This window comes from Macadamia integrifolia, chromosome 11, assembly GCF_013358625.1.
Source record: "Macadamia integrifolia cultivar HAES 741 chromosome 11, SCU_Mint_v3, whole genome shotgun sequence".
Classification (NCBI taxonomy): Eukaryota; Viridiplantae; Streptophyta; class Magnoliopsida; order Proteales; family Proteaceae; genus Macadamia; species Macadamia integrifolia.
Window position 1 is genome coordinate 24,389,516 of NC_056567.1, and position 13,673 is coordinate 24,403,188.

The 13,673-nt window shown below is 38.2% G+C and overlaps 1 protein-coding gene across 1 annotated transcript in view; it reads right to left on the reverse strand.

Annotated features, from left to right (window-relative positions):
• Positions 1 to 1,809: 1,809 nt before the first annotated feature.
• LOC122092738 overlaps positions 1,810 to 13,673 on the reverse strand; it is a 22,714-nt gene continuing 10,850 nt past the window's right edge. Inside the window, exons 3-5 of the mRNA XM_042662982.1 lie at positions 10,171 to 10,274; positions 8,053 to 8,091; positions 1,810 to 2,314 (exon numbers count right to left, since the gene is read on the reverse strand). Coding sequence (XP_042518916.1) covers positions 2,183 to 2,314; positions 8,053 to 8,091; positions 10,171 to 10,274 — 275 coding nt within the window. The 3' untranslated portion in view covers positions 1,810 to 2,182. The remainder of the gene's footprint in view (positions 2,315 to 8,052; positions 8,092 to 10,170; positions 10,275 to 13,673) is intronic.

Consider the following 13,673-nt stretch of genomic DNA (forward strand, 5'->3'; position numbering starts at 1 on the left):
ACTCCATTTGAGATAAATCTAAAGCTGAGTTTGTTGTTGTCAAGGATTAAAGTATCGGTATCGGTCGTCGTATCGGTCGGCCAAAATTAAGATACGTATCAGAGGGTATCGTATCGTATCGGAGATACGCTAAGATACGCTAAAGATACGCACATAAATGGATAGGAAACACTTTTTTATACACATTTGCATAAAAAAAATAGTTAAAAAAAGTTATATATAACATGTATTATGCATAAACAGTAAATTGAGAGTATCGCACCAAGAATCCAAGGTTTGTAATTGTCCCATAAATGTAAAAATCCTTGTTCCCAACCTTGATTTCCACTTTAGTTAGAGAGAAAAATGATTGGCAGCAACTTTCGAACAAAAACACCTCAAAAAATTATGTTTTTCTAAAAAATTACCCATTTTGGCCATTTTATGACCGTATCGGTACGTATCGGTCGATACATACCAATAAGCATCGATACGTACCGATACATACCGATATCGAAACGTACATTTCACTTCAATTTTGAATTTTTCATAGAGTATCGGTACTTATCGGTGGTGTATCAGTGCATATCGGTGGTGTATCGATGCGTATCGGTGTGTATCGTAGGATACGTATCGATACATAAGGATTTTAAAATTTTCATGATACGTATCGGTATGTATCGTGCCGATGCCTACCGATACGGATACGTATCGGCCGATATGGCACGATACGCAGCGATACTTAAAACCATGGTTGTTGTTGTACTAAATATGATAAGTAATTTAAGTAGCTTATTCAATCATGATAGTTGATGATCACCAAAATTTATTTTTTATGTTTAAAATTTTTCACTTCCCTTCACCTTAATTTCCCTTACAACCAAATGAAGCCTATATTTTTCTGTCAGGGAGTGGCACTTGCGCCACAAACGCATGGTAAGAAATGACAACCATGCCCTCCTAGGTTTGCGCACCCCTATCTGGGTGCAAGGGGTGCTTTCAAATAGAAAACATATGTTAATAATTTTTTTTTTTTTGGGTGTATGTGTTTGTGTGGACAAAAATTACAATTTAATTGTATTTTCACTTATTTCCTGCATGTGTGGTCTTATGAGATAGAGAGGCTACTGAGGACTATTGATAGTTTAAATAAAAATTTGCTACAAGCATGGGCAACTTTATGTGAAAAAAGCAAAAATAGATAAAACGTTAAAGAAGATGTGACACCAGGTGGCAATAAGGCTACGTTTGGTAGTCATTCTGTTCCAAAAACAACGTTTTGTTTCAAAACCAAAATTTCCCGTTTCTGTGTCAAAATTCCATTTTGGAACGAAACTCCAACGTTGGAACATGGTTGTTCCAACATTTCTCGCTTTTGTTTAAAAAAAAAAAGGAAAAATTGGAACCGTAAAAACCAAACGGAAGATTCCATTTTCTAGTTCCTGTAAAACGAAAAAATGTCAGAAACATTTTTTCAAATGACTACCAAATACAGCCTAAAAGATCATCTTAACATAGATCCAAAATTGATGTAACTATTGAGTCATACAGTCACAAGTCTACACTCTATAGAGAAAATTTTAAGGGCATTGAACCACAGACTTTATTTAATTTCACAGGAAAAACATTTATAGCACAAACTATGCTTTTGTATATGCTCCCTAATCATATGTAAGTTTCAATCCATTGAAATTGAAAAAGTATCAAAATTTAGCTTTGAAAATCAAAGACTACCAAGAGGTGCACATCAAGACATGGACCATATAGAAGGATGCATGTCAATGCATTGGGAGAAGCATATGATTGATTTTGGCTCTAGAATACAATACATGTCCAATCCAGATCAAGACTTAAATATCCAATAGTGAGAACTACTATTTAATATTTAACATATCATTCATACAGAGATGAGCCTAAATGCTTAGAGGGAGGGATAAAGTTACAACTCAGTTATACAAGGACAGCACCAAAAGTACAACCAAACCCAATTGTTAGGTCACTGACAGCTCCATGAACAGAGCAGGAGCAAGAGGCAGGAGGTTGGGTATGAGTATAATTTGCTTTTGGGTAAAAGTTCACAAAGGACCTACAAAAGTGAACTGAGCCAAGCAGAATTGGCAATCTGTAAGTTGAAGATTCCTGCAACCTATTTAAAAAGATTAAGTCAACAGGAAACATATGTATCATTTAATGTATTCCCTTTCTATGCAGAAGTTGAAGGTATGTCTTCCTCAGTAACAATGGGTTCTGTAGGAGGTGGAGGTTTTTTCACTATGCAGGGCTTGGGTGGCCTGTTTGGATGAACTTGATCAACTGTCCCCGAGCATTTGCCAAACTGCAGTAAACAAACCACAAACAGGTACTTGGTGGAAAAAAAAAAAAAAGATTATTTCACAAAAGCTCAAACCAGAACCTCTTAGAATATCTTAGGGAAATAAATATGCACAGAAATCTAACCTACTAAAACACACTGTATTACTCTACCAGTCTAAACTCCATTGGCACAATATTGGATGATGGTTCTCATAAAAACGGATGAACAGATTCAGATGGACAATATCATGGACCTCATGGTGTAGGAACGAAAACTCCCAAAATTGCAAAGATCAAATTGCTACGAAAGCATGTGTAATTTCTATTGCTATCTTTTTTTTTTTTTTTTTTGAGGTTGGGTTTGTGATGCAGATTAATTACCAAAATAGGCTTTTTTTATTAGGAATAAGCCTAGAGTTGGGTTCCATACATGTTAGGCCATTGATCCCATGTGTTTTGAGTGTAATAGACCACTTTTATGAGTCTAAAATGGGGGCTCTAAGATTGAATACGGGATTACTAGTTAGTTTCCATTTTCAATAGTTTCCTTTTTAGTTGGGCTTGATTTGAGTTATATTTGTTTCCTTAGGAGTCAAGTTATTAATTTAGTCAAGTCATTAGTAGTTAGTTTCCTTTTTCAACTAGTTTCTAATTTCAGTTTTTAGTAACTATTGTATTAGGAGAATATTTGTTTCCTTTTTGAGGAACTTTCTATTTTGTAATTCCCTCCCCCCATTAACATTATAAATAAAGAAGAGGAGGCTCCTAAAAGCCTAGAATGATTTTGATAAAAAAAAAAATTAATGGTTGTTGCTATTGTCTTCTTCATGAAGAGTTGTCTTGTGTTTGATCAAGGCTGAAGGAACTGGTGTTTGATCCAATTGACACTCTACGACGAGAAGTCTGAGTGGATTCTTATTATTTCTGGTTTCTCTTATTGTGGTTATCCTCTTCAATTTCCCAAGTAAGTAATCTGAACTTTCTACAGAATTTTTCTGGGTTTTAAGAGTTCTGGATTCTCCCACCGATCTGTACCGATCTAAGAGACCAGCCGTCAGATGGATCTGAAATTCTGGTCGAGTGCTGCCCTTGCTGAATGGGAGACTCGATCCAAAATTTAGAGGGATCTGACCAGGGGATTGAGACTTATGGGAAGTCTCCCTGTTCTATCCAATTGAAGTTCTGCCCAGATTTTCTTGTCTAATCTGTGTTGTATTTGACTGCTGCCTTTATTCTCCGATGGACTGGACCTTTCTAATTAGTAATCTGAGTTGATTATAGGCTCTTTAGTATTCTGCTATTGAATTTCCTGAAATTGCTAGGATCGACTGCAAGGTTTCAGAACCTGCTATCCAGAGTTGAGTTCTAGTTTGGTTTATCTGTTCCTGTGGTGTTTGCTGCTGATTGTGTCTTATTCAATACTCTATTCCTATTGCTGGTTAGTCTACTTATTGGTGTAGTCTCTATGCTCAGAAATTCCAGGTTCTGGACTATTGATTGATTACTTCTGGACTATTGATTGCCGCCAATGTTTGGGTAATTATGGTTGTTCTTTGGTTTACAAGATCCTGTTGTTTGGGTCTAGTTTGACTTGTCAAACCTAGTCCTACATTAAGTGGTATCAGAGCATGGCTGAGAACAACACCCCCACCTTAGCTTCTATTATGGAGTTTCTACAAAAATGAAAAACTGAATTGAAGGTTGAATTGAAGGTTGAATTGGATGCCAAGTTGTTGAATGAAGAGACCCCACCACAACCACCTACTGGCGATTCATGTACAACACCCGAAGTAGAAACCCCATTGAATGTAGTTGCTCAGTTGATTAACAGGAGAGCAAACCCTAATCTGAGAGCACTACAAAGGGTTCCGGTCGCACAACGTACTTTTGAAGAGCATGTAAGAGGATATTTTGAGACTGAGCGTCCCGTGCAACAGAGGTATTCTGGAGATTCACAGAAGGTCAAGCTCAATCTGAAGGAGTTTGATGGGAGATATGACCCCCAATTGTTCTATGATTGGGTAGTCGCATTAGACAACTATTTTGACTATTATGAGTTACCTGAGGAACGGAAGATGAAACTAGCTCGTGCTAAGCTAGTTGAAGCTGCTCGTGAGTGGTGGAGGACCTATGAGCTAGAGTTAGAAGACCGTGGTAGAGAACCTACTACATGGGAAGAGATGAAGCAAGAACTATCTGATAAGTACTTGCCATGTAATTTTAAAGCTCGCATACAAGACCAATTGAACCCTCTTCGTCAAGGAAATATGAATGTTGCGGAATACATGAACAAATTTGATGCATTTTATTCTCTCACAAGCATTAGGAAGAATGAGAGGCAATTACTTTCTCAGTTTCGACTAGGATTACGAGCTGAAATTAAGAGAGAAATTGGTGTTGCTGATGTGTATACAGTGAGAGATATTGCTTTGACAAGGCTCTTCGAGCAGAGGAACTTCTGGCACAGCCAAGTAGAAGGTTTGGTTACCAAGCTAGGGAGGTCAAGAAGAATTTTTCAGCCACTAAACCTAACACTTCAATACCCCCAAGAGCCACAACTCCTTTATGTGAAGTGAAGATACCTCTATGCAAACCAAAAGAACTTGAAGTCAAGGTTCACATTGAAAAGATGGTTCTTGAAGCTTCAAAGACAGAAGGTCAAGAGATAGAAGATTCAACTGAAGAGTTCTACATTGAAGAGAGCATAGTAGACAAGACTGAAACCATGAAAGAAGACTCCAGTGAAGGATTCTACATTGAAGAGAGCATAATAGACAAGACTAAAGATGTGGAAGATGAGGTAGTGATTGAAAGAACTCCACAACAAGTCTTTGAGATTCATGATGAAAATGAAGCGTTTGTTCCAATCCTTGATGAGAAGGTTACCAACATTGACGACTCTATGCACATGACATTCACAGTTGGCATTGATTCAGAGGTTGAGTGTATAGAGTTTGTTATGCCATCATGGTTCTTCAAAGAGAAAGCTCTGCGCCTTGAAGACTACATTCCACAAGTTTACAAGCAACCAGAATTTTGTTTGGGAATGGTCAAAGCTACTACTCACATGTTGTTTCCCCCTTATCACTACAAAATTCGAGGGCGAATTTTTTCAAGATGGGGAGAATTGATACAGATTAATTACCAAAATAGGCTTGTTTTATTAGGAATAAGCCTAGAGTTGGGTTCCATACATGTTAGGCCATTGATCCCATGTGTTTTGAGTGTAATAGACCACTTTTATGAGTCTAAAATGGGGGCTCTAAGATTGAGTACGGGATTACTAGTTAGTTTCCATTTTCATTAGTTTCTTTTTTAGTTGGGTTTGATTTGAGTTATATTTGTTTCCTTAGGAGTCAAGTTATTAATTTAGTCAAGTCATTAGTAGTTAGTTTCCTTTTTCAACTAGTTTCTAATTTCAGTTTTTAGTAACTATTGTATTAGGAGAATATTTGTTTCCTTTTTGAGGAACTTTCTATTTTGTAATTCCCTCCCCCCATTAACATTATAAATAAAGAAGAGGAGGAGGCTCCTAAAAGCCTAGAATGATTTTGATAAAAAAAAAAATTAATGGTTGTTGCTATTGTCTTCTTCATGAAGAGTTGTCTTGTGTTTGATCAAGGCTGAAGGAACTGGTGTTTGATCCAATTGACACTCTATGACGAGAAGTCTGAGTGGATTCTTATTATTTCTTGGTTTCTCTTATTGTGGTTATCCTCTTCAATTTCCCAAGTAAGTAATCTGAACTTTCTACAGAATTTTTCTGGGTTTTAAGAGTTCTGGATTCTCCCACCGATCTGTACCGATCTAAGAGACCAGCCGTCAGATGGATCTGAAATTCTGGTCGAGTGCTGCCCTTGCTGAATGGGAGACTCGATCCAAAATTTAGAGGGATCTGACCAGGGGATTGAGACTTATGGGAAGTCTCCTTGTTCTATCCAATTGAAGTTCTGCCCAGATTTTCTTGTCTAATCTGTGTTGTATTTGACTGCTGCCTTTATTCTCCGATGGACTGGACCTTTCTAATTAGTAATCTGAGTTGATTATAGGCTCTTTAGTATTCTGCTATTGAATTTCCTGAAATTGCTAGGATCGACTGCAAGGTTTCAGAACCTGCTATCCAGAGTTGAGTTCTAGTTTGGTTTATCTGTTCCTGTGGTGTTTGCTGCTGATTGTGTCTTATTCAATACTCTATTCCTATTGCTGGTTAGTCTACTTATTGGTGTAGTCTCTATGCTCAGAAATTCCAGGTTCTGGATTTGAGAATTCTGGTTTTCAATGACTGTTGATTGATTACTTCTAGACTGTTGATTGCCGCCAATGTTTGGGTAATTATGGTTGTTCTTTGGTTTACAAGATCCTGTTGTTTGGGTCTAGTTTGACTTGTCAAACCTAGTCCTACATTAGTTTGGGGGGAGGGGAATGTTCTTGCAAAAGTGCATTACATCCAATAGATGCTATGATCATCAGATTACCATAATATAAAGCAACTCACTATTTTGGAAATCAGATCAATGACCAACAGTTAAGTTGCACTATTGCAACACGTTAGTCATAGGTTCAAAACTTGAAAACAACCTCTCTTGTGAAGCAAAGGGGAAGGCTGGGTACACTTGCCCTTCCCCAGACCCGGCAGTAGTGGGAGCCTCGTGCACTGGGTTGCTCTCTTTTTCAGATCAATGACCACTACATCTTATGGCATCCACTCAAGTGGCAACCCAAAAGGGTAAATGGGATCATCACCCTCCTTTCCTGTGGCATGTTTTGGTCCAATAGGACCCCTGCCAGATGTCAAAATAAAATTTCCCCCTTTTTGGAGGGTGGTACTCCGTGGTGAACTTTGAAACTTCAATGGTTGGCATGAGGGAAGACACTAATAAGCAATAGGAGTAAGATGTGTTCAATGAAACACTGAATACATAGTCAAACCATAGGGTTCCCTCTCCTATGGATGGTTACCAGACATGTCCTCCAAAATAGTGTAATAGCATTTGTGTTGCTAGGAAATCTGGAAATACCATCCAGGAGAACATTTTCCTCTCTAACGACCTTTGCCATATAGCAATTATGTCATGCTTGCTTAGTAATTGCATTAAGAAGAGGGACAATACTCAATGGTGAAATCCCTAGTCATGTTCTCTATTTCCAGTTCACTAACATGCAAGTACTTCTGAATTTATACATTTTTATATGGATGTATGTATGGATAAAAGTGCTCTAATGTGTGACGTCAACACCATAGTTGTCACAGCGCTTAGGCGAACCAAGGCAGTTGAGGGGGGTCAAAAATTGAGGCGACAACCCTAGGCGACCCAGGTGCCAAAAAAAAAAAAACTAGTTTGGAGGCCTAGGCAACACCTTGACAACTATTGTCTACACAGACAAGAACAAGCAGACCAACTTCTGTTTCCTAGGATTAGTGTATCTCCAGGAAATAGAAAGCAGAAGTTAAAAGGTTCAAGCAGCAGCAACAACTCAAGTCTTATTCCAACAAGTTAAAAGCTTCAAGCATCTGATATTCTGATGGAAAAAGGAAGGTAAATGACCAGAACTAAGATCAATTTAACAGTTGAAGAAGGAAAAAGATTCCAGTTGAAGTATCATGATTATCAGCAGTTTCAGTTTCCTCCTAATAATCATTGCAAAAGAACTCTCTAAACATGCCAAATCATAATATCTTCTGAAAAGTCCTACTTTCTACAAGAAAATCTCAGTGAAGCTAGTGTATACAATTGGAAGTTAACTAATCCACAAACTGACCTTGTAACCACATCCAGCTACACAAGCATGGAAGCATTCCTGTAAGCAGAAAATAAACCATAATTGTTGAATAGGTGAAAGGGAATGAACAAAAATGCAGTCTTGCAACTTTAAACAACTATATATAACGCCAAAAATGTCTTTAGATTAACCACCGTTATAAACAAGAAATACATCCAATATGATACATTAAGTATCTTGCAAGTGAAACAACAACGAGGAATATCCAATAGGCCACATGTATGCACACCCAACAAGAAAACCCCTTACTCAAACAAACCAAGCATAAAATGGGACATATAAAGAAAAGAATTTGCAACCAAAAACGTTATACACAATCAAAAGTGCCCAACAAACCTTCCTAACGAAAACTTGCAGACTCAAGCCTAAGGTCCCTTCATCGTTGTTTAGCACCCTCGGCACGTCCAATACTTTTTGTTAGGTTCTAATTCAGATTAAGAGTTCTCAAGATCTCATGTTTAAAATCCACAATCTCCAACTTCACAACATAAATTAATTAAAGATAAATATTGATTAATATCTCTTTTAATTTACCTTTCTTCCAAATCTTCCTAGCCATATTTCAGCTAGGATCACTTAACCAGAAAGATAAGAGTGAGGATGCATTGAGGTTTCCACCTGATGCATTGACTACGGTTTCTGGCAGATGGTATCATGCCTCTTCATCAAGATATGGACAAGAGATCACTGCCTAGTTGCATGGCCCCAGCCCCAGCCCCAGCCCCAGCACCAGCACCAGCACCAACACCAACACCAACATGGAGGTAAATGAGAGAGCGTGCAAGGGCATCAACAGTCTGGGATTTTATATTCACAGGGGGTAGATTGACAATTTCCATGCCCCTGTCTAGGTGCAGGGGCTGCGCAACCAAGCCGCTTTCTTTTTCTCTTAAGATATATATCTACCACATGTACATGTTGTAGAAACGCAACCCTAAAACGATGCAGAAGATAATGGAAAAACAAGAACAAGCAATGCACACAGATTTACGAGGTTCGGCAATATTGCCTACGCCCATGGTGAGATGAGATCCTGCTTCACTATCAATGGAGAAAAGGGCTATAGCGCTCGTCCTCACACCTCTCATTATTGCTTGCATTACAGAGAAATAAACCCTCGCTACAAATATATAGCAAAAAACTCTAATCCGGAAAGTACACAATTGCCCTCAAATAAAAAATTCAAGCGGGGGACGCCTACACCCTCTGCTATGCAGGGGGGCCTCTTCCCCCCTTTGCAAGCCCCACGGCCCACTAACCAGCTAGCGGGACCACCGTCCTGCCTGTCAAGGCGCTGCACCAGTACTCCTTGGGTTAAACTGTGACGGAATACAAGACATCGTACACCAACACATATGCACGGACATATGCAAATGTATGCAAAAATTCAAATCTATTGTGAATATTAAGCATTTTATAAGGAATTCACAAGTGTCCTGAAGTTGTGCATTTTTTCAAGAAAACGACTTCCAAGTGACCTGCTCTTTGAAGAGGAACACATTTAGATAGAGAGAAATTGAAGGGGTTTATACCTAAAGTTCTTTCTGCCATAAAAATGGAAGCAAAGGACAACCGCTCTCTGGCGGCGCACATCACCAAAGGCCTAATCAACTACATTCCACCTCTTGACCCCATGGTACCTCGGAGTTCTCTCTCTAACCTTCACCCCTTTGTTTTTCTTAATCTGCTTCTGTTTCTTGCTTTTCTTTTCCTCAGATTTCTCCATCCTCCCCCTCCCCCTCTCTCTCTCTCTCTCTCTTAACAATGTATTAAGTGTGCAATGAATTATCAGATTTCCTAGTAGGCCAGACACTAATTTCACCAACATGATCTGTATACTGGATGGTAACATAAGAAAGAGTGGATGTTTCCTAATGTTTTAGCCTACAAAATAACCCTCAGCCATAAAACCACTATGATCAAACATAATCTTGAATTCATACATTCGGTTGAATTAATACTTCAGCATATGGAATAGGTTCCCATAAATGAGAGACCAAAAGACTGTCAATGCAAGGCCCATGGAACCATATCTTAGCCTTACATGAATCAGTTTGGTGCAGATGCTAAGAACAGAAATATGTTCAAGAGACAAACCACTGAGTAATTATCAGCTCCTGGTGAACGATCAATATACGCACTCCACTGATGGTCCTTTAAAACTGGATCTTTATAACATATCTCGTTGCACTCTGCCAAGCCTTAACATGCAAAAGGTTGAATGTTAAAACATAAGGCTAAACGAAAATAAGAACATTGTCCCTTACAGCCAAAGATTACAAATATTTACTTCTACCATTAGGGAATGTTAAGTTCTTAAAAAATCAAATCTAGTCGGATAAAATGTTCAACTGATAAAAATAGTATGAGACATTAGACAAAACTGAAAAGAGAAGAGTGAAGGAACAACAAGACCACAATATTGGTCAGTATCCTAATTACCTGTTCTTTTAGCATTAGGCAAACAAACTCAAGCTGACAAGGTATCCAGTACCTATAAACCATGAAAGCATATCAAGCTTCCTTTTTCTGACATATCATTGAACAATGACGAAGGACAAGTCCACAGAATGTTATTCCAGAAGAATGATCACAAAACAGCGTCAAAGTCCAAATTTTGTGCTACCCAGGGCAACCACAAACCAGTACGTATGAGAATTTTTTATAAAACACTACAATTCAAAATTTTAAAGCTCATATAAGGTATCCTGATGTCTTTACATAAGAGACAACCAAAGGATATGTGATGCAGATCGTAGACAGAAAGAGAAGAGGAAATGATTTATTTCATCATTGAACCAATTTTTTACAAACCAAGGCATGCGACTGAGGTTATTTTGTAAATTTTAATTATGTTTTTATATGGAAGCTTTAGATAGGACTGTTAAGGTAGGAGATTGGTATCCTTGCTTTAGTGTTAGTTTCCAGCTTTAATTCTACAAGGTAGTTGGTGTCTTGTGTGATGAACTGGAATCATACCAAGGGAGTATGGTCCTGTGAGTTGCGTCGGTCGAGAGGTTGAGAAAGGGGCATCCTCAAAATAGATACCAATTTCCCATTATTTACTAGCAAGTTCTTACACATGTCTCTTTTCAACTTAATGTGTCGTTTTGTCCCCATATTTCATTATTCACTCAAACGAGTTCTAAACTTTTCCCATAATTTAGAGGTTGCATTGACCCTATTATTTTGAGTCTCTTTCATTTTGGTGGGGCCATAGTGACCTATAATTGGGTTTTTAGAACCCGTGGTAGAATCAATATGGGAATACAACTCATCAGCTCTCAAAATACAGGACAAATAAATAATTTGAGTAACCATCGAATATATTGATAACATGCCTTTAACCAAGGTTCCAGGTCTCAGCTGCTGGTTTCAATTGATAGTTTCGAGGCCCAAATTGCCAAACTAGTTCCCAAAACTTCTAGGAAGCCCTATTTAGGCCCTTTAAATATGGTGGAACCCTTAGATTGTAAAAAAAAAACGAATACCAAATGGTAGTTTGGATTTGAACCCTAGGTTGGTGGTGTACACGGTACGATGCTATATACACAAAACTTAGTACTAGAACACACAATTCAATTCAAATTTCAAACAGATTAAATATGTTTTAGACATGAATAAACATAAAATTAAAAACAATTTCATAATTATCAAGTGTTATTCATGGTTCATTACAAAGATATGGGAGTGATTTTGCCAAAACTCACAAAAAAATAAGGTTTTCTAGGAAGTTTCCCTCTTTGGAGTCGAAACTAGTGGAAACGATAGAAAAACTTGAAAAATGGTCAAAATTTCATCAAAACTATGAAATTTCGATTGAAACCATCCATTTTATACAAAGGATTTGACTGTAACAAAACCAAAATCCAAAACATGGTCGATATTTCGGTCATAACATTGGAATTCTTCAGTATTGCACATTGTTTCATTTCAATAGCTTGCGAAACGGAAATATTTCGGCTGGTTTCGCAAAATTTCGCCGAAACCTTGTACCATGCTTTAACTTTAATTTTATATGCCAAGTATATATTGACAATAACTACAACTTGTGAAATTCAATTTTCAGATATTTCCAATGTTTCTTATAGTGATGTTTGTAACACTAAGGGCGTACCCAGTGCACAAGGCTCCCGCCACTGTGGGATCTAGGGAGGGTCATAATGTAGGCAGCCTTACCCCTGCTTCACAATGAAGCTGGTTCCTGACTCGACCCCGTGACCACTTGTTCACAATGAAGCAACCTTACCGTTACTCATTGATTTTTGTAACACTCTATGATTTAAATGTTTTTGTTAACGAAACAAACAAGAGAATAACAGATACATTCAGGAAGCAAGAAAACTAATTTCTAGAATAAACCAGGAAGAATATGGTAGTTGTGTTTGTTGACCATCACATCATCACATTGACAAAGGTAAGCTGAAAAAGATGACATATATTTTCAGCATTACTAGATCCATATCATTGTCTTGAAAGAAGTTTGGGTCCCCACCTATATAGAACTATCAGAGAAACTAAGGAGGCAAGGGTGGCAAAGACTCAAAACATAATATACCAATGCAAACCCTGTCTACCTTACCCTTTGAAGGAAAAGAGATGCTCATGTAAGATGCAAGATCCCTGGCTTACTTGATGAAGTGAGCTTACTTTCAGGGGCCACCATTTTCTAAGAACTCAATTACTGGAGACAACTCACCCTTAACCATCAGGCTCTGAGATCCGAGAGAATTGTGAAGCCTAAATAAGGGTGTCCAGACTCAACTATAATGGAGCTCCCTTCCCAAAATACCATCTGGAGGCTCCACCTTACCCAAACGACCCAGATTTTCCATTGAACGACTTTCTGATTTAAACTTACTGACAACCCTGGAGGTAGGCAACAAGTGCTTGCAATAGCTGGACTGAATGAAATGAAATGATCTCTGACCAGTCTCTCACAATGGAACCACCAAAATACTAACATACCTAAGAATCATTCAAAGGGATGACTAAATGAATAGCCCCAACCATGATCAACTCTAAAATGTCCGTAGGAGATCTTAGGCATGTCTTGAAAGATCATGTTTGATAGTTGATACTGGCTGCAACTTCCATGTACAAATAGTCAATTGCCAGGGAATACAAATGCAATCAGGTCAAGACATGAAATGATAACTTTTAAATAGATTCTAGACCAGAACAGCCAATTGACCAAGTATGACTTGGATATTATAACAGCCTATTTCCAATACTAAATCTTGGAGTGTTCATATCTGCACCAACTCCTGTTCCCTGCTCATTCATATAGGTGCTGTGGTATAACTTTCTACTGGAGTTCACCCTCCCTGACAAAGATAAGCCTTCAGTATCACACAAAAGGAGAAAGAAAACCCAAGATAAAGCCTCATTGCTACTTCATCCAATTTTTGGCCCTTCACTCATCTTTTTAGAGTCTTCAGCTGCACCATGTGATACCCCTCATTGGTGCAGTCATGGACAGTCATGGACCTTCATTCAGTAAATCCATCACCGTAACTTTTCATTGTCTGGATGCCTATGGTGTGATGTAGATCGATGGAGAAGGAAGAAGCAGCCCAAGCCTGAACTCGAGCAGGTTT